The sequence below is a fragment of the Telopea speciosissima genome, chromosome 6 (genome assembly GCF_018873765.1).
Source record: "Telopea speciosissima isolate NSW1024214 ecotype Mountain lineage chromosome 6, Tspe_v1, whole genome shotgun sequence".
In the NCBI taxonomy this organism is placed as follows: domain Eukaryota; kingdom Viridiplantae; phylum Streptophyta; class Magnoliopsida; order Proteales; family Proteaceae; genus Telopea; species Telopea speciosissima.
In genome coordinates this window covers 65,203,465-65,222,804 of record NC_057921.1, presented here as the reverse complement: position 1 = coordinate 65,222,804, position 19,340 = coordinate 65,203,465, and the positions used below count along the sequence as shown (strand labels likewise).

At 39.0% G+C, this 19,340-nt stretch overlaps 2 protein-coding genes across 3 annotated transcripts in view; one reads left to right on the top strand and one right to left on the bottom strand.

The window, feature by feature from the left end:
• LOC122664385 (reticulon-like protein B2) overlaps positions 1-11,307 on the top strand; it is a 22,006-nt gene extending 10,699 nt beyond the window's left edge. Inside the window, exon 7 of the mRNA XM_043860180.1 lies at positions 11,287-11,307. The gene's annotated coding sequence lies outside the window, so the exon portion shown is untranslated. The remainder of the gene's footprint in view (positions 1-11,286) is intronic.
• The window catches only part of LOC122664384 (golgin candidate 3-like), a 24,800-nt gene extending 5,460 nt beyond the window's left edge, over positions 1-19,340 (bottom strand). Inside the window, exons 1-11 of one of the 2 annotated variants that reach the window (XM_043860177.1) lie at positions 18,907-19,340; positions 17,166-17,264; positions 7,384-7,512; positions 6,022-6,183; positions 5,548-5,686; positions 5,366-5,430; positions 4,420-4,584; positions 4,138-4,251; positions 3,666-3,809; positions 3,214-3,510; positions 3,021-3,086 (exon numbers count right to left, since the gene is read on the bottom strand). In XM_043860177.1, the coding sequence (XP_043716112.1) occupies positions 3,021-3,086; positions 3,214-3,510; positions 3,666-3,809; positions 4,138-4,251; positions 4,420-4,584; positions 5,366-5,430; positions 5,548-5,686; positions 6,022-6,183; positions 7,384-7,512; positions 17,166-17,264; positions 18,907-19,116 (1,590 nt within the window). In that variant the 5' untranslated portion in view covers positions 19,117-19,340. The remainder of the gene's footprint in view (positions 1-3,020; positions 3,087-3,213; positions 3,511-3,665; positions 3,810-4,137; positions 4,252-4,419; positions 4,585-5,365; positions 5,431-5,547; positions 5,687-6,021; positions 6,184-7,383; positions 7,513-17,165; positions 17,265-18,906) is intronic. The other variant, XM_043860178.1, reaches the window with a different exon arrangement.

Here is a 19,340-nt window from a genome sequence, read left to right as displayed (position 1 = left end):
ACATCAAACCTCTATATCACCTTCTTTAAAAGCCCTCAATTTGTCTCTCAGTTTTTAAGGCGTCCATCTATAGACGATTTAAATACTACAAGTTCACTTTATGCATCGACACTCACCAGGCTAGGCCATTGCACAGCTTGACTTGCACATACATAAATATGTACAATTAATCCTGGAACCAAAGCAACTAAGTTTTATGGGTGCATCTATTTGTAACCTTACTTTGTTTGCCCATCGTATACGGCACAATTATAGAAGACCCAATTATGTAATTTCACAAAATGGTCCCTCTCTCTATCTCTGTGTGTCTGTCTCTGAATCTCTCTCTTGAGTCGACCTCTCCTTGATGTTTGGCATCACTACCGGAATCTCCATTGCCGACTATCACTCTGTCGCTGTTGGATTCAATCTCTCACGGTGTTAAAGAGATGATGGGGCAGGGGGTGGGGGCAGCTGGCAGAGAGGGGGCTCACAGGGGCAGAACACAGCGGAGCAACCAGGGGGAGGGAGATGAGGGGTCGGGAGGGCAAGGTAGGGTGGTAGCTGGGGCAGGGTGTGGGGGCAACAGACCAGGGGGGGTAATCGAATTGACGTCCACATGTGTATTTTTTTTTAATTCTAAATCAACGAATCTGGTGAGGTGATCAGCTCCGATCACCCTCTTCAACTCCTCTTTCCTTTTCTCCTTCTGCTGTATTTCCGGCAGTGGCACCTTCATAATTGTCGTTGAATCAGAGGTCGATTTTGGAGCTATGCTCGTCTCCTTCAAATGTGGTTGCTGTGGTAGCACCCTTGCAATATTTTACGATTTCAGGACTTCAAAGGGCCGACAAGAACGTGATCAAGGGGAGAAGAGGAGTGAGTTGTGAGCGAGGTGGGAGTTGAGGTTGTCCTCTGCCGCAAGAAGCAACTGCTCTACCTCTTCTCCAGCTCTAATTTTCTCTCTTGATGTCAGTACTCTGTATCCATAGCCAAGGTCAATTAGTCCTCTGCTTGTGAATACAGGGCCGAGTGTTGTTCAGAGTAAGACCAAGCAAGCTGCTTCTTATTATTGGGACCCTTGATGATGACGACGCAACATGGGTGTCATTTAATGACGTTGTTACATGACATTGCAGGAGAGAGAATTATATTGCAGGTTGTAGTAGCATGGGGTGCCAACTTGGAAGGAGCATATGGTCCCAAAGTACCCATAGGCACACCCTGAGCATTAGTATTCATTATGGGGTTGTAATCCATATAGAACAAATGATAGGATCAGGATCAAAATGAAGGTGGGTCTGGCGCTCAGAGATGGGAGGTGAGGTCGGCGACTGTGTAAATGTGGAGATGGTGCCTTTAATTGTGAGTTTGTCTGGTTGAAACCCCAGTTGTAAGGAGAGGGAGAGAGGGAAGGGAGATGGAGAGGAAGGGAAAGAGAGAGATTACATAAATCACCTCATATAAAGAGGTTACAAGTAATGTATAGTCAAGGGGCCAAAAAAAAAGGTTTCAAAAGTCTGTAGTAAGTTCTAACCAGGTCGGTTACAAACAGATTAACCCAAGTTTTATACTCAATATAGAACTTCAAAATATAATTAGCTGCTCAAGAAAATTTAAAACTTTAAATTTGTTATATTGTTTCCCAACATCAGGAGCCTTAATATGCAGATTCCCCAAATCAAAATCTAGTGAACTAAAAAGAACAAATAAGCTACACAAAGCCCTAGTTATGCTCACATACACATCATACAATCATCAGACCACACAAAAGCATGTGTAATCCCAGTGAAAAGGTAGCTGGGCTTTATTAGCACAATTCAAATAGAGTATGTGTAAGTAATCATCTTTTGAACTAAATCAGACTTAGTATTTACCTAACATTGGGTACCCTAGAAGGTGAAGCTTGACAGCATGCACAAATTACAAGTGAATAGGCTTAATAAGTTTAGCAGTTTACTTCTAAGGTTCATCTAGCGATGCGAACAACAGTGTCCAACATAGCAACTGAGTGCTATAACTATATATTTGATTTAAAGCTAAAGGAAGAAAGAAAGAAAGGTGGGCTGTGGAAACATTCAAGAGATGGGAACTACACCGTTGAACATAGCAATTAACAAGTATGATAATCAGATGTGCAACTGAACACTCAGTAACATTTAATCCTGAATGATATCTGGATCCTCACAGCCCAGAGGACTTCAACACAGCCTGCAGAAGCTTACGAGCTGTATTGATGAACAGTAACCAGTAACCACAAATTTCAAGTTGTGGTTGAGTTTAAGTCCTCTGAGTGGTGCAGACTATCTGGATCCTCACAGCCCAGAGGACTTCAACACAACTTGCGAGCTGTATTGATGAGCAGTAACCACTAATTTCATATTGTGGTTGAGTTTAAGTCCTCTGAGCGATGCAGACTAACTGGATGACCAGCCTAGTTTGTTCTAGAAAATTTTTCATTGTCTTTATGACATATTATATTGACCTTTTATGTTCAAATATGTTCTAAAACAATGTAGCATCAGTATTTATACTACCACCAAAAATACCTTGAAAGTTTGGCATCATTGCCAATTATTTTAATATATTGCATGATTGTGTCACCTATGAAATAGCAGAACAGAGGACAAGTTTAACGCCATTCCTTTTAGGCTTATTTTCATTCTCTCCTTCCTTGCAATCACATATACCCTCACAAACCATTCGTAAAGATCAACCCATTTGTTTAAATTTCCTTAGCTTAAAAAAAAATGGAAGGCATTTGAGATATGTTCATCCTTTCAGTGCTCAGAATGGTTCTCTCTTCGACTATAACCCCCACATCCCAAAATGGGAGTAGCATTGTACCCAGAAAGTGCCATGAACAATTTATAATGAGATATTAGATACCTTTGACAATCAGAAGGCAGAAAAAAATAAATTTTTTTTGTCAGATGAAACATCAAGGGGCACCCATAATGCATGCATATCTATTCATAAAATCAAAAGATGTGCTGAAAGTGAGATCCAAAGTGGCTCAAGAACGGAAGTGAGTGTCAGACCTTCAACAATTCAGAACGTTTGGCAGATTCTTCTCTTGCTAGGGCTAAATCTCTTTCTAGACGATCCTATCCATACACAAGTAAAACCAATGTCAAAAATTATGATCTCAGGATTATGGCATGTTCTGGATCTCAGGTCTCTACCATATTATTTGGAAAACAATTGATGTAATCAAATAAATATCAAGTTCACCTTAGCCTCACTTTCAGCATAGTATTGGCCAAGAGCTGTCTGAAGATTCGAAAGTTCAACATTTTTGGCATCAATAGTGTTCATATAGCTTGCAAGTTTTTGTTTCAGGTCACTTATTGTTTCCTTCGCCTTTTGATGTTCATTATTGTTTATCTTCTTACCCTCCTCCTGACTTGTCATTGCTTGCTTCAGAGTGTTCTCCAAATGCAAAATTTGAGCTCTTTGATATTCAGAATTTGCTCGAAGCTCTTCAATGATTTTACTATCCTCGTCCATTTTCTCCGACTCTTCAAGTTCCTGGGAATTATCAGAATAGATGCAGCCATCTTCAATTCTAAATGCTCGCATAAGCCAACATCACATCATAAAAAAATGAAAGAAAATACTAAAACAGGGCAGAAAATCAAAAATAGATTCAGCCACAAATGTTGACAAGTCTAAGGAAAGGTGACCTTATCTAACAAGTGCTGCTTCAGTCTGGTCAATTCTTGCAATGCTTTATCCCTTTCTCGGCGGACTTCCTTCAAATCTGTCTCAAACTTCTGTAAGGACAGCTCCATTTCTTCTTTTCCAGGAAAATGTCCAGATGACTGTAGCTTCAAGATACGAATATACAAATTATCAAAACAGAAACAAGAAGGGTGTATCAATCAGGGATGCAACTCAGCCGGTCCATATGAAATTGGGGTTCAAATTTGAACTATGTCGGGCCAGACCTCAAGCTCGGCTGTATTAAAACTTTCCCTCAAGTACTTCCTTTAAGTTTAGAAGTAGGAACATCCATTTTGGGAATTTTTTTTCCTGATACATTTAGTGGATAAAGATTTAAAGCTTCACTTTTGATAATCATATTTTACTAAATCCCAACAAAATAAATTAATGTTTCTAATACAACCATCACTGACTAAGTAACAAAAGAACCACCTGATCCAAATTATTTGAATGCTTGTTTGAAGAGTCTGGATCATCTGTAAATTTTTTATCAGGTGAAGACTTTCCACTCGTTTTCAGGGCAGCCTCAAGTTCATCCTTCTTTAGCTACAACAGATGAGATGATACAGGAGAAGAGTGAGAAGCCAAAAACACTGAATTTTAAATTGTGATGGACTGTATAACAGAACAAGAAGCCGAAAGTGAATAAAACAACTTGAAGTAAAATGGTTGAATGCATTAAAAACAAAACAATCAACTCAAAAAAACATTAACCTTAAGATTGATGTTTTCCTTCTGCAGGGCTGCTATTTCTCTTTTCAAACTCTCAGCAGTTTCATCCACTTCTTTGTCACTTCTGTTCAGCTCCAGTTGCAGTCGTCTTATTTCTGAAATTTTTGCACTCAATTCATTGCGGAGCTCTTTCATCTCCATAGAATTCTGCAAGTCAAAAAGGGAAATATAAGAACAGAAAATTTGAGAAGCATGAGGAATAGAAAATTCTCAATATAATCATGAGAACACATGATTAAAGTGCATGAACTTGCAGAGGAAGACACATATGGCCTCTACTGCAAGCAATTCCTACACCAAGGGCCACACACTCCAATAGCACCAGGTAGAATCCAAGGCCTCATTAAGCCAACAGTCATTGTCGCCATCATCCAAGACTCAACTCAATTAGTCAATTAATATTTTAGGCAATCATGTTCTGCTATTCTATGGCCCTACTTCCTGTTAAAGAACAAACCCTTAGCATAAGCTTGAAACATCATCAAGATTCAAGTTAAGGACCTGAGAAAATTCAATGCCAAACTGACTGGGCAACTCAACTAAATTATTAGCACTCAATGTGATATTTCATCAATAGCAACTGAGAGGTCATTTCCACCAGGAACATTTACATGATCAGGTCTGATTGATCTTAACAGACACTCAGCTCTTTCCCTTTATATTCCTGCCAACAAGAAATCCTAGAAACCTCAAAGAATGAAGGGAGGCTCCACTAAATACCCCACAGGATAAAAAATGCTGATATAGCCTCTCAAACAGTTAATGACATAATAAAAACAAAGACAATTAGGAAATTAAGAAATGCTTAAAGAATAAGACACACATAATAGCTTAACTAACTTGAACAAAACTACTAACAATGACCATAACAAGTAGCATTGCTCATTTTAGTGCATGTCAAATTCCAGATATCCAGGTTAGAACTTACTTTGTCCTTGTCCATCTTAAAATTTTGGACTTCCTTCTGAAAAGATTCATTCAGCTTGTGCTCCTCTGGGAAAAAAAAAAAAGGAGGCTCAGGAAAGAAATTAAAAATGGAAGGGTGGGGGGCATAAAAATAGAAATGGCAAAGTAATGCACCATATTTGGATGTTGAAAGTGCATGAATACCTTCTAATTTTAATTGTATCTTTGCTAGATTATCATGTTCTTTACCAAGTTCCATCCGCAATTGTTTAATCTCTGACTCATGATTGGCTTGCATTATTGTCAAGGATCTGCTCTTCTCTTCCAGCAAATCTGCAAGCTCCTACAGGGTATTCGTATACATATATTATCATGTGTTCACCATGAAAAAACGTAGAAATAAACCACTTAATAATGAGTTTAGCGTAGCAATTTGGGAAGTCTGACATGCAACAATAATAATATCTTACAAACATATGTTAACTGCAAAGTTTGGAAGTGAATCATAAGCCACAGGAGTAAAGGTTAAGTTGCGGTATTGCAACCTGTGGGTTGCAGGTTCGAAACTTGGAAACAGCCTCTCCTGCGAAGCCGGGGGGAAGGCTGCATACATTTGTACTCCCCAGACCCTGTAGTTGAGCACTGGGACACTCTTTTATTAAGAGAAGGTGCATTTACCTTTTCATATTCGATTCCATTGGACTGAAGAACCTGCGCACTCCCATTGCTTACAGATTCCTGTGTAAAGGCAGTGCCTTTGTGTGTCCGGTTACCAGTAGAACGACTGTTTGCTTGAGTTGTAATCCTGTACTGCCTGCCGGGTGATTGGTCGTCGATCCCCTAAAGGAGATTCCAAACAGAAATCAGACAAGAACAGACACAAAGCAAATATTTCTGTGGACTAGTAGAGCCAAAACATAGAGAGATAAATGCTAAGAAAAATGTAAAGGTTCATTTTAGGGGCAGGGAAAACGGATGTCTAGAAAACATGTCTAAACGTTTACATATAACAACAGGACCGTCATAGTGAGAAACAGATAAATATGGATAACAGAAAGAGAAATTACCTAAATACATGTGTAAATTTTTAATAGCATGGCCTAGGAATTAAAGCTCTTTTTTTTTTGGTGGGGGGTGTGTAAGGAACTACAGCAAGTTGTCAAAATTAACTCCATTTTGATGGACATCAAATGCATAAACTTCTTCAAAGTAATTCATGATTACTGATCCCGTTAATGTTGAGAGTCTTGAGACTGCTTGCTCTAAAGAGCTGGCATATTTAGCTTCTATTCTTTATCTTATTAATCTAATTATATACAAATATATGTGTTTGCCGTGGGAGACTAACCTAATAGGGAAGCTATATAGTCCTCAAGACCCTCTTCCCCCTTCCCTCCCTCCCCCCCCCCCCTCTTATTTTCCTTCAGAAGATGGTTCGTTTTGTTATGGTTGGGTCTTTTTAGAAGAAAGAAAAATTTGAAGAAAAGGAACGACTTGTTCTGAAGATTTTCTAAACCACAGGAATTGCTCACTCGGTTAAGCTGGCAATCTGAAGGAGTTCTGAGAGGCTGAAAAACCAATGTCTGGCTTGTGGCAATATGGAGATCCGTACTTGTCATACAACAATTTGCATTCAGGGAATGGTCAAGGGAATCAACCTCAAAGCATAAATTTAGTTTCTCCTTATCCTTGATAAGCATAGATTCAGTAATTTCAGACTATGAAGACCAAAAATTTTAGAGGAAAAAAAAAAAGAGAGAAGAAGGCTCAAATTATTGGTCCTTGGAGAAATTCATACATTATTATGAGAGCTAGGTCAAGATTGGCTTATTCTTCAGCCAATAAGTTGGGGTGGGAAAGTAAAAGGATTCTATCTATTTGGGCTTCTATCCTATCATGTAGTGTCCATTTGTGGTCTTTATTGGCTACACCTCTCATTTTCTTCTTCTTCTTGTACTTCTTGTATGTAAGGTATTGCATTATCAATAAAACATACCATTACCATTCAGAGAGAGAGAGAGAGAAATTTTCGAAGACTACCTTGAGTACATTTGGATTACTAGTCAGCATCTTGGGACTTCCATTTCTAGATACATACTGCCCAGTATTTGTTGCTTCCACAGTCTGTCTCAATGAACCATTTTCTTCCTGTAATCTGGAAAGTTGCTCCTGCCACATAAGATAAGAATATTTCCAAAAGATGCTTAAAGGTGAAGCCTAATCAAATGAATCTCATAGTTGAGCAAAGACAAACTACCCCAAGAATAGCATAACCTATCAATATATATATATACAAACATGTTGGAATATGTAATCCAGAATACCGTGGGGGTATTCTGGTCCCTTTGGGGTTAGTTTATTTATTATGTTATTAGGTACAGTCGGTTATGTGGGTTTTAGTCCCACATTGCCTAGTTTAGTCTCGTTGTAATTTCCCCTCTATTTATAATAGAGGGGCTTACCTATCAATGATATTATTCTAAGCTATTATTTTCTCTATTTCTCTCTTCTCTTCTCTCTCAAGTTACTAGTTACAGGTCTTAGGTTTTCTACATGGTATCAGAGCTAGGCAACCAGTGACTGATTCTCTCCAAGATTTGCAGTTTTGAGAATCGTTTCAAAGTTCTCCGATTTATGGAGAAACCCTTGTTCATAAACGAAGAAGAACTAGGGTTTCCTATAAGTTTCATTGAAGATTGATGTATATTAATCATACTGAATTGTTGAATCTGCTATTCTGTTTGCTTTGCCGCCTCCTTTACCAGGTTTCTTGGTTGCAAGGTTGAAGACGTTTTTTTTCTAGATTTCTCGGTTTCTGGTTCACGCTATTGGTTTTCTGCCTCGATTGCACCTGTGATATGTGCTTGGTTACCGCCAGTCTTCTGTTTTGATTCATTGTCTTTCCCTCTGATTCATGCTGGAGGTTGGTGAACCGTTACTCGAGCCCTAGGTTCTTGATGGGTTTGTTGCTGGTTCTTCTTGATTTGCTTGTTTCTCGGCATGATCTCTTGGTCGATGGGTCGCACTCTTTTCCCCACTGGTTTCGTTAGTTGCAGGTCCTTCAAAGGTGACGATGGCATACTGTTGAATCCGAATCTCTATTTGAATCCTGGTACTAACGACGACTGGGTTTCCGCCTCTGGTTGTTGGTTGTGTTTCGATTGTATTGGTTTTACAAAGATTGAAGACGACCATGGTGTCTGTTGTAAACAATGTCGTTGCAGCTCTTGTTCCTTGATTTTCGTCAAAAGTGTTGCTTTCGTTTTTCGGCTGGAGGTAGAACATGATTTCTATAGTTAACGTGAGGTTTGGGTTCTTTTGCTGGTTACGTGACTGTCAAGAAAAAAAAGGACAGTCACATTACCTATTTTAAGTATTTTTTTCTTTTGTCCTTTATTACCCCATGTCTCCCATGTTCCCTATGTCATCCATGTCCCTATGTCACTTATGTCACCATATCCATGCCAATCCCATAATTTATTATTTTCCATAAAAACCCTTGGTTTTATGCTTAATTTAGCTCATATCCATATTTCATGTCATTGCCTAATTTGTCCCCATACAACAATACTAATTCTTCATGTCCCATTACATCTTTATTTACCATTGGCCCCTTGCATAATTCTGGTTATTTATGGAACTGCCATTATTTTTTCATACATTCCCCTATTTGACTACCCAATTGACCCTTGAAATTTCTGATTTATTACCAGTTTGCCCTTTGGCTTGGATTGTATTTAAAAGTGGATTTCCACCAAATTACAACCATGCCATCCTTTTTTCCAACACCGTTCCCTTTCAATAATTCTAATTCCCTTCATATCCTATACCTTTGGCATAGACCCATAACCACTTTGGACGATAATGGTATTCTCTAATTTGCCATTTCTTCCTTTTCCATTACACTTATCACCTCTTGGAAAATTCTGGAATATTATGTTTTTGCCCTATCTCTTACATCATCTCTGTTATGTCCACGTGTACTACACGTGAGGGGGGGATAATGTACAATACACCTGCAGACATTGCAGAACGCAGAACTTGCAGGAACATTGGTGCAAAACATAGAAGATCAATTTTCTCCACCATTGCAGCCATTGGGTATCCTTCGTTATTGGGTTGAGTTTGCCGTAAGGGGGAGATTGAAGTATTGAAAAGTATTGAAGATATTTGGTTGTTGCCTTATGACTCCCAAAATTACTTGTTTTCCCAACATGCATGGTGATTTTATCCTTGGTACGAACTTTATGCATAAGTATCTACCCTTCATCTTGCATTCTTCCTCTATTCAGCTTCACCATCCCTCTGGTGATGTGAATCTTCCCTTGTTGACTTCTCACAAATCTGTTTGTGATGATTCAGCCTTCACTCCACAATGGATTTCCTCTTCTGTCCTTCAACAGATTACCTCCGATAATTGGCCTAGTTCTGTCAACACCGCCATCTCTCATTGGCTCCTTGACAAATTAAAACCCAATTTTAGTAACCAACCCCTTCTTTGGTGGGACAAAAGCCCTCGTTGGTGCTCCATCCAACTGACTAATCCTAACACGATTATTCGGGTTAAACCCATCCTCTACATCAAAGCCGATATAGACGAATTTGACACTCAAATTACCGACTTATTGGCACTCCGACTTATTGAACCTTCAACAAGTCCCCACTCTTGCCCAGCGTTTATGGTTCGCAATCATGCGGAAATAAAACGTGGCAAAGCCCGTATGGTTATAAACTACAAACGTTTAAACCAGCACATTGTCTTCGACGGATATTTTATCCCTCGTAAAGATACTCTCATCCACCGTGCTAAACAGGCTAAGATTTATAGTAAATTTGACCTAAAATCTGGCTTCTAGCAGATCAAGCTCACTGAGGAATCCAAACCTCTAACAGCTTTCTCCACTCCTTTTAATCGCCATTTTCAATGGACGGTTATGCCCTTCGGATTATGTACTGCCCCTCAAATTTTCCAACGTTGGATTGACTCCATCTTTGGTTCTCTCTCTTTTTGCGTGGCGTATATAGACGACCTTCTTGTCTTCTCCGATTCTCCGATTGAACATACGAAACATCTTCGTATAATCAGTAATTTATTCCTCCAACATGGAATAATCCTCTCCCCCACGAAAATTGAACTCGAAAAAACTCGAATCGAATTTCTTGGTCTTATCCTCACCGATCATGGACTCCAACTCCAAGATCACATCTTGATCAAAATCAAAGATTTTCCCTCCGTCTTGCGAGACAAACAACATCTACAACAGTTCCTCGGAATTCTTAATTATGGACGCAATTACATAAAAGACCTCTCTTCGAAAGAACAAAGTCTTTTATTAAAATTGAAAAAAGATGTTGACTTCTCTTGGACTCAGTCTGACACACAGACGGTCATTGAAATTCAAACCGAGATTACTAAATCTTATCCCTCGGTTTATTTCTCTCTTGCTGGTGATCTCTTAATTCTCGAAACTGATGCTAGCAATGAACATTGGGGATGTGTTCTGAAAGCACGACCCCTCAAAAACCCTTCTGACGAGCAAATTTGCGGATACAATTCTGGCAAATTCACCCCTGCTCAGCAAAATTATAATATTTATGAGAAAGAGATTCTTGCCATTGTAAATGCCATTCAACGGTTTAGAATTTATCTTTTACCTGAGAAGTTTCTTATTAGAACTGATAATCAAGCGGTTCATGATTTTCTTACAACCAAAGTCAAAGAAACTAATTCTCGCCGAATTAATTGGGCCAATTTTATTAACCAATATCAGTATGAAATTGTACATGTAAAAGGTACTGACAATTTTTTGGCTGATTATCTTAGCAGGCCACCACCATGAATCCTCGGCATCTGCCTGATAAAGGCAAAGGTAAAGCTCACGCGACACCACATCGCAAGAGCAAGAAAAAAGCCTCTTCTCTTGGCTTACTCCCTACCCCCAGAGGTGGTATTCTCATAAGAGAACCCCAGGAAACAGTTGCGATACCCACCCAAGGATCGCCTTCTGGTTTCATTCGAGTTCCTGCCACAACAGCGGAATTCTCTCCTTCTCTTTCTCAGCCTTTTAGTCCCTATTTCCTCCCCGGGAATAGTCAAGAACAGGACAGTCAGGATCCTTTTTATTTATGGAATATAACCCCAGCCAGCTATTCCCAGATTGTACAACAACAATCAGCGGCAAATATTCCGCCTTCATCCTTTGGTCAGACGATGACAAACATCACTGACTTCTTTCTTCACGATGGCATACCTACCAAATGGTACCATCAGTTGAACACCTTGTGGAAGACGCAGGTTGCCGGCCAGAAAAAGCCGTTTCGTACTGCTCTTACCGCCTTCTCAAAGGCTCTTGGTACATTCTATTCCAAGCAGCTCAGCCTTCAGTCTTTTGTGCTCGACTCTTTTAGACAAACTAATTGGGACGATGTCACCTCCCCTGAAAGAGTACACAGCTTTCTTCAGGTCGCCGATTGTATCGAAGATCATCTTAAGGATGCTTTCTTCTATAAAACTTTTAAAATCTGCCTCTATCTTAAAGCTAAAGAAATTCTGCCCCGGGAAATATTTCCAATGATACAACGTCATTGCGAAGAAGAACAATACCAGCGCTATAAAAATTTCTTGCTGGAATTTCCCAAAAATATATTACGGACTGTAACTCACAACCAGTACAGGCTCGTCTTCTACCCCGACTCCAAACCTGGGAGTATCTCTGCTGTTGAATGGGGAATGGTTAATCAACTTGTCTTCTCTTCTGACAATACCACCATCCTCGACCAACTACCCATGATGATCCGAACGATGGTTTCTCGTGCCGTCTCTTCTTGGAGATTCTCTGGTGGACTTCTCTTCACCATCCGAAGCAGCCGAAACTTTAGCAGCAGCTCAAGCCGCTGAAGACGCCGCCGAAGAAGCCGCAGCAGCCGCCTTCTTCAACCCCGCCAATGACGATTCAGATGTCAACCTCGGATCAGACTAACGTCATCCTTGACATCAGCATGGTCCCACATGAACAGTCGCCACCGCTTCTACGCCACCCATGACGCTATCCGACCCATGAACAAAGTGCTGAATAGTACCACTCGCCTCTACGTCACCTATGACGCTATCTCGACCCATGAACAGTGCTGAATAGTACCAGCCGCCCTACGTCAGCACACGTCAGCAGTTACTATTCCGGAATTGAAATAAAATTTTGGAATCCGTAGCCGACCTCTCCCTCTATATAAGGCAGCTCATTTCTTCAGAGAAAGCAGACCTAGCTCCGCCAGCTCTCGAGTTTCGCTTCTCACCCCTCTCTCTGATCTTGTTCTTCTCATTCTATCTCCATTTCGATACCTTCTCTAAGGATCGACCCTCTGTATGTTTTCAGTTGGGTTGATACAGTATTTTTTCTGCCGCCTGATTCAGTTTGTTTTCACTGCTTGCTGCTCTAGTTATTTAAAAAGATTTTATGTCAATATGACAATCTGAGATTCATCACTGGATAGCTATTGAAGATCGTTGAAAGCTGCCTTTTTTGGAAGACATTCCAGTACCGGTTTACTGATCATGTTTATCCAAGTTTTGAAGATCTATTTTTTCAAGTTCTTGAAGGTTTATTTGGGAGCTGCATTCATATGTCAAGCTGGATTCTGATGCACCTTAGTTTTTTTCCCATTTTGTTCAAGTTGGTCATTAGTACCTTGTATGCGCCAACTTGAGGGGGAGTGTTAGCATTATTAGGAGTTCTTTTTTCTTTAGTTCAAGCTGGATCTTCTTTCTTTACTTATTTGTATAATCCAGCTTGAGGGGGAGTGTTGGAATATGTAATCCAGAATATCGTGGGGGTATTCTGGTCCCTTTGGGGTTAGTTTATTTATTATGTTATTAGGTACAGTCGGCTATATGGGTTTTAGTCCCACATCGCCTAGTTTAGTCTCGTTGTAATTTCCCCTCTATTATAAATAGAGGGGCTTACCTATCAATGATATTATTCTAAGCTATTATTTTCTCTATTTCTCTCTTCTCTTCTCTCTCAAGTTACTGGTTACAGGTCTTAGGTTTTCTACAAAAACCATCCTCCAGCCTTCTTAATCATCACACTGACATCGGATCGTGAGGCTGGGTTTGATAGCAACAATGTCAGCAGAGCATTCCACGGCTGTAAGAGGGAGTGTATCACCCAAGAGGCATAAGAAAAATGAAAGCAGGAGAGATTGGGACTCCCCAGCAATCTTATGTTTTATGAGCATATCGGGTTTAATCTTTAAAAATTTCAGCTGTATAGAAGAGAAAGATGGGACTAGGGATGGAAGAGGGAGACATAGGTATTGGGGTCACCTATTTATCTCCTGTTCCATGGCAGTCTAGCTGTAATCATTTCCTTGTAAAACCCTGATTTTCTACAAAGAAAAAAAAACATCAAACCCCTGTTTAAAACTTTAGCTCCAAATATCAACACAAAGCACCTCACTCCCAAAAGCGGATCTATTCTAATATTGCACAGTTCAGGCACAAGGGTCAAAATTCACATCCTTTGCCTTCCAAGTTCCACCAAACAAAGACAACAATCAGTGACAACAAATTTGCAATTAATTCGCTCATTCAAGAGAGCAACTCTTTGCCAACAGAAACTCAGAGAGAGATTGATAGGAAAGTAGGAGTTGATTTCATGGAAGTTTACATTTATAACCTTTTTTTCTATGGATTGACTTGTTTGGGCAGGATTCCAACCATTAATGTCAAATAACTGAATATAACCCTCACAGAGGTTGATGCCCTTAATAGCATAAGGGTAAGGAAAGGTGACAAACTCATTGACACATTCAGAGGAGGATGTCCAATACATGATACGTCACAAATTTGAGTACAGGGAAATTAAAAATTTACAGTTGTAAAAAAATATGTAATTGTTCATTCATAGCATTTTCTTTCATTTAGTTGTTTTTCGAGTAAAATTATATCAATTTTATTTTGTTAATCTCAACTCTCAAGTACCCACTAACACCTCCAGCCCCACAAACAAGTTTATTGGTGACTTCATCACTGCTCCAACAGTAAGCAGAGCAGACACACTCATACCATGACTTGCTCCCAACCAGAAAATCCCCAAACATTTGCACCAAATGAAATATGAGAAAAGAAAAAGAAAAATAAGAAAGAGGTATTACAGCTCATAGAATGATGATGAACACCATTCCATGACACAAGGATACTCCATTTTTCGGAAATTCAAAGCGTTCTACACTCAGTTTCACTGAGTCTTTTATATCCACAGTCACATTAACTCAATATGTATAGGACACATGGGCTTCTCTAATTTGTTCAGTTCAGAGTGCAGACACCTTGTATGTCTTCAACACCAATGTGTTTTCATGTCCATGCTCCATAGATGGGGTTAAGATTCTTTTAGACCATTGGACTTACAATATCAAAGAGCTCAAAGGGATCATTGCATTTGATTTCTTTCACAAATGATATGCATTATACACATAGTTGCATTGGTACCTTATTTGACCCATCATCCCAGTACCAATCATATATGTACCCGGTACTCGTAAGGTAACATTTCCAAAACTTCCCGGAAACATGTACAATGGTGGTTAAATAAGTAGAAATATAATGTGTTGCATGGGATTGAATCAATATAAATAGGGGTCAAGTTAAAACTATTGGTTATTTATTTTACTCAAAAGGAAATTTTACTATTTTAATTTGGGTTGTATCTTATACTCGCATTTAACTACTTGCAGATTTCAGAATTTGGATGGTAGAATTATTTTTATTCTTTATCTCTTAATCTTACACCAGTAAACCTTAACAAATGCCAATAGCGTACCAAGTAGAGTACCAATATGATAGCAATAAGGTATCATCAAACTGACCAAATAAACTGTAGCTGAAACTTTAAGTGGAGGGACCAGTACGAACAGCTACCCATACCAGTACTGCATACCAATCCCCGGCTGCTATGATTATAGCAACAACTGATAAATTTAATTGAATGAGTATCAAATTGATTGCCATGGCTTGTTAGGCAATATTTGAAATCTCAGTCGAACTGATCGAAATTATATGAACATTTTCGGTTTCGATAAAGGTCGAAACGAAACCAGGTGCAATACCTAGGTCTTACCAAGTTCCGGTCGAAATTTTGTCCATGTTTCGGGTTTCGGTATTGTTTCGACCAAATCCTCCGTATAAATGCATGGTTTCAATTGAATGCAGTTTCAAAAATATTTCGACCATGTTTTGGGCTTCGGTATCGTTTCGCTAGTTTCAACAGTTTTGACTCCAAAGAAGTAAACTTCTTAAAAAACCTCGGTTTTTATGATTTTTGCCCAAATCACTCATATCTTTTTAATGAACCTTGTATAACATTTGATAATAATGAATTGATATTTAATTTTATGTTTATCATTTCTAATGCATATCATAGTTGTCACGGCGTCACAGCGATCCAAGTCGGTGGAAGGGTGTCACGTCGATATATCGACATGTCGCCCGCCATGGCGTTACCATGGCAAGCATGTTGACCATGTTTTATTTTTTATTTTCTCTATTTTTAATGTGTTAATAGATGTATACTCAAGCCATGTTTTATTTTTTCTCTATTGTTTCTCAAGTTTTAAGAAGAAAATTCAGAAATCGAAGAAGAAATCGAAGAGGGAAAGAAGAAATCGAAAGAAATCGAAGAGGGAAAGAAGACAGGAAGAAGAAATCGAAGAAGAAATCGAAGAGGGAAACAAGAAATCAAAAGAAATTGAACAGGGAAAGAAGAAATCGAAGAGGGAAGAAGAAATCGAAGACAGGAAGAAGAAATCGAAGAGGGAAAGAGAGACAGGAAGAAGAAATCAAAGAGGGACGCCATGGCATAGGTCGCCATGCAACCCTCTCCAGCGCCAGGACGCCATGGCGTCGCCATGACAACTATGATGCATATGTTAGTCGTTTTAATTGAATTATGTGTGTTCTAGTCATGGTTCTAAGTCTCCATGTTTCGACCAAGATGAAACCCAAATGCGATACGACTTTGTACCTGGTTTCAACATGTTTCAACTTAATTTCGGACATTTCACAAGTTTTGACCTGAACCTGGCTGAACCACCAATATAAATTCACTTTTATCCCCATCGAAACTTGATGAAACCTGGGCTCGAAATGGTATCAAACCAGGTTTGGCACTGATTATTTCGAACCTAGTTTCTAATACTTAATTTTGTATATACAGCAATGTACAATTACACTATCAACCTAGGACCCAAAGCCAAAATAGCATTCTTTTTTTTTTTTACAATATAAAGATTCCACTATGTTTAGAGAACCTACAATAGGGTTCCCCAGACATTTCGGGACCTAATTTGATCATTTGGGCCTTGAAATCTGCAGCCAAAACTTACCAAGTTTAGGTCAAAATTTTGCAATTTCGTGAAATATTTTGGTTTTGAGCCAAGATGAAACCTGGCTCGAAATCGAAACTCTGAACCATGTTGTTAGGCGTATCAAGGCAGCGTACAGTTTGATCATTTCTTTTGCAGCATAATTCCTATATGTATTAAAGAATATTGAGGAAAATACAAATCAGTTATCAAGGCTTGCAATAAAAGTACATGTGTTGTGCATTGACAGCCAATTGCAACTTGATAACAGAAAACGAACTTAAAGCATTGTATAAACTTTAGAGCTCCCTGAAAGACGACTCAAAATGAATGTCAAAAGTGACCAAGACAACCAAATTATGTAATATACCACCTTGGGATTCTGAGAAAGAATTAACAATGAATTCCAGCAAAGCGATTAAGAGTCAAAAAGGAAAACTACCACAGAGCTACTACAATACCTCTTTCTCCTTCAACAAAGCCGCATAGTTGACAGACAATGCCTTAATTTCAGCCTCAGATGCCTGAAGCCTCTGAATTTCCACTCTGAATTTTTCAATCTGCAAGAACCATTGATTAGAGAAAAAGCTATGAGGCCCATGTCAATCACCAGAGCATTTCAAATGAAAAATAATTCAACCAGCATGGACAAGAAAATACACTTTGCAGTCCAATCAAGCATATCTTAAACCACTTGAGTTAAAACATCAAGTGATACCTTTACATCAATATAAACTATCATCTACTATTTAAGACAATGAGACATAAAACACCACATGTTAATAGGTAGACTGGATATCCAACCTACTTTGAAGCATCTCTTAAATCGTTGAAAGCAATTGAATTGAACCTCAATGATTATTAGGACTTCGAAGGAGTAACAATATAAGGCAGAACTAAACCCAAACCAGTGAGATCCAGTAGAAGATCAGCTTGCAGCAGGATCATGGTAAGGAATAAAACCAGATCATATGTGCAGAAAACTCGGATTGAATGGTCAAATCAATTAGACAAACAAGACTGAAAAAGAGGATTTAAGTTTAACGGACGGATTTCAAGTTATGGAAGACTCTAACTAGAATTGGGAAACTGAAATTCAGACAGAAAACAAAATTGAATGGCAGAATCTTTAAGGGTCCAAACAGTAACCAAATAATGAACTGATTTAGTGATTAACAGTAGTCTGAACCTAAAACGTTAATCTGAAATCAAAACCAGAAAACAGAGATTTGGAAGAAGTAGACTTAAAGGACTCTTGAAAATCGATTTGTTTTAGGGTTTTGAAAACATCAAATAAAATAGGACTGAGAACAAAATGACGAAGAAATTATTTACTCAGAAAAAAATGCTGGCCACAAAGTCTACATGAAAATTGAATTGAAGCCGAGGTTTGGAAAAATAAAGGACAATAATGTAAGTATGAAAGAGAATATAAAGCAGCAATACTGTGACGCATGCTCTCCATGAATAACCAAATTTATTCAAAGGGGTATGGATAACGTGCGAAAGGAGCTGCCATAGTGAGCTAACACCAGTCAAAACAAATGTCAAACTGTATTCCTCCACACTTCATGGCAAGTTCAGTTGACAACGTTTTTAGACTGTTAGCCACATTGCTTCCACTGGATCAAGACATTCATGGATGAAGCATGGCTTGAACTTGTCTACATCTGGCCAATGACACAAATGAATCACCCCCACAACAGGTCCGCCGAAACCCTGAGACAGCTCATGTAACTCAGAGAGAGAGCAACTCAGCTCAAAAAGAGGTCCCTAATAACCACTAGCAATATGTCTAGTACAGGGGCGATGGGCTCAAAATGTTGAATGTGATCCGGTGCTTCCCCATTTAAACACGGAAACACATGTTTTTAAAAGGTTAGATGCACTTTGACGTAATTCTTGAATAGGTTTCAGAAAATACCAGCACTGAAACAACAACTTCCAAGTTTTTGTTGATAGGACGACTTATCGTACTATAGTGATAATGAAGGTGCGCGCTATGCAAGAATGTTGGCATATTACTAAGGTTTACGAATTTAATTTCAATGAATCTTCGATAATGATTGAGACGATTGGCAAAAAAAATTGGACATAAAGGCATGAAAATGTAAAATTCTCTAACCGACCAAAGAGTTGTAGCAACAGCACTAACAACTACAGAGAAAGCGAATAAATTCAGCAATGTAAACATAAGAATACCTCGTCCTGAAAGCCAGAATCAACTCCATTAGGGATCGGCGAGCGCATGGGTGATTTGGATTGAGCGAATCGATGAGAAATACGTCGGTCGGAGAGAGACGGATCTTCTCCAGTACTGGTTCGATAGATCTCGAGCTCTTCTGCTGCATCCTGGACATCTAGTGCCATCTGATTGAGGTTTTCTTTCAAATTGGCAATCGAACTCCACATCGATAAAATCCTTTTCCAATCCAAACTTCAGAGGAAACAGCAGTTCTTCAGCAATTAATCCCGCTAAAATGAATCCCTCTAAATCTACCAGAGATCCATAGAATTAACTGAACAAATTTATAAACAGAATGAAGTGCGAACCTGGAGAGGAGATTGGATATTTTTGGGGTTCTAGTCTTCAAATTTTGGTAGATCTGAAAGTGGGGGAGAAAAGCTTCCTATGC